This window comes from Austrofundulus limnaeus, unplaced genomic scaffold, assembly GCF_001266775.1.
Source record: "Austrofundulus limnaeus strain Quisiro unplaced genomic scaffold, Austrofundulus_limnaeus-1.0 Scaffold557, whole genome shotgun sequence".
In the NCBI taxonomy this organism is placed as follows: domain Eukaryota; kingdom Metazoa; phylum Chordata; class Actinopteri; order Cyprinodontiformes; family Rivulidae; genus Austrofundulus; species Austrofundulus limnaeus.
In genome coordinates, this window is record NW_013952959.1 from 71573 (window position 1) to 73494 (window position 1922).

Sequence of the window (1922 nt, forward strand, 5' to 3'; positions counted from 1 at the left end):
GAAGTAATTCCTACACATCAAAGGACCCATCATAGGACCCATCATAGGACCCATCAGAGGACCCATCAGAGGACCCATCAGAGGATTCATCAGAGGACCCATCAGAGGACCCATCAGAGGACCCATCAGAGGACTCATCGGAGGAATCATCAGAGGACCCATCAGAGGACCCATCAGAGGACTCATCGGAGGAATCATCAGAGGACCCATCAGAGGACCCATCAGAGGACCCATCAGAGGACCGATCGGGACAAAGAGGCAGCAGGACTTGCCTTTGGAACAGAGACCTCCAGGGAAGTCCGGTTTGGACGGGGCCACGTAGGCCAGACCCAAAGTGCCCTCATCAAAGTCCTGATAGGTGAAGAGGTGAGCCAGGCAAACGTTGGACGCTTTCTCTGCGATGTCCAGGCTGAACTGCTGCAGAAGGGACAGACGGGTCAGAGACACAGAGATGATTTGATTGACAGGTGTCTGCTTCAGGACAAACAGATCAAAGACATGTCAGAGATGATTTGATTGACAGGTGTCATCTGTTTTACCTCCAGCAGCTTCTTCACGTCCCAGACGTCTTTTCCTTCCACCGGACTCCCCTCCATGTTGAAGTGACTTCCTCCAGGAGGAACCGCAGTGGGAGTGTCCTCTATGATGATCTGACAGCAGAAACACGTCAGTGTCATACCTGCTGAGGGGGCGGGGCTTCCACAGATCAGCTGCTCACCTGCTGGATCTGAACCCCATACCCGCTGAACTCTTCGTCCCACGATGTGTTCCTGTAGATGTCGTCCACGCGATCGATCAGCTCGATCTGGAGACGCCAACAGGAAGCGGGTTAAACGAGATGCAGGGGGCGGGGCTTAACTGGTTGTGATGGAGGTGAGGGTCTCACCAGGTAGTTGAGGGTGGTGCTCTCCTCGCCTCGGCCCATGTGTTTGAAGAACCGATGGTCGGCTACCAGCAGCAGGGAACACGTGTTCTTCTTGTGGTCGTAGGCCTGACGTCTCCGTCTCAACGTGGACTCTGAGAGGACAAACGAGACCTTTAAGTTGTTTTGTCTTCTTGGAACATCCTGAAAACCATTGTTTCTCTACAGGAACCTTCTTCTTCCTCCTGATGATCCAACATGGCTGCTCTGATGCCAGAGGGGAAAAGGTGGGAGGAGTCAGGAGCCACGTAGCCACAGACAGAGGGCCGCTGGAGCCGGCTGATGTTCCTGATGTCCTCTGAGCGGTAGATCAGGAGCCGACCATCAGGGGGCGTCGCTGTAAACCTCCACAGAGGCTGAGAGAGGTCAGAGACATTTAGACCATCAGCTGAACGTTTACGATCCTGAAAACTTTAAGATGTTTGATATTTATGTTTCTGCACCTCAATGTTGTACTCTGCCTCATCAGTAAGGATGTGAGCCGAGAACTCCCTGTTGTCCATGTGAGCCTGAACACGAGAGTTCTCCTCCCCTGGAAGAAGAGTGATCTGTGAGCTCATATTTAATCTGCTCATATTTAAGATTTATTCTGCTCATATTTAATCTGCTCATATTTAAGATTTATTCTGCTCATATTTAATCTGCTCATGTTTAAGATTTATTCTGTTCATATTTAATCTGCTCATGTTTAAGATTTATTCTGTTCATATTTAATCCGCTCATATTTAAGATTTATTCTGTTCATATTTAATCTGCTCATACTGTATTTAAGATTTATTCTGTTCGTATTTAATCTGCTCATTTTAAGATTTATTCTGTTCATATTTAATCTGCTCATTTTAAGATTTATTCTGTTCATATTTTATCTGCTCATATTTAATCTGCTCATATTTAAGATTTATTCTGTTCATATTTAATCTGCTCATATTTAAGATTTATTCTGTTCATATTTAATCTGCTCATATTTAAGATTTAACCGGTTCATATTTAAAATTTAATC

General features: G+C 46.3%; 1 protein-coding gene across 1 annotated transcript in view; it reads right to left on the reverse strand.

Annotated features, from left to right (window-relative positions):
• Positions 1–1922, reverse strand: part of adam17b (ADAM metallopeptidase domain 17b) — a 16508-nt gene that overhangs the window by 11106 nt on the left and 3480 nt on the right. Inside the window, exons 4-9 of the mRNA XM_014026469.1 lie at positions 1366–1454; positions 1095–1278; positions 887–1017; positions 719–805; positions 540–650; positions 273–417 (exon numbers count right to left, since the gene is read on the reverse strand). Coding sequence (XP_013881923.1) covers positions 273–417; positions 540–650; positions 719–805; positions 887–1017; positions 1095–1278; positions 1366–1454 — 747 coding nt within the window. The remainder of the gene's footprint in view (positions 1–272; positions 418–539; positions 651–718; positions 806–886; positions 1018–1094; positions 1279–1365; positions 1455–1922) is intronic.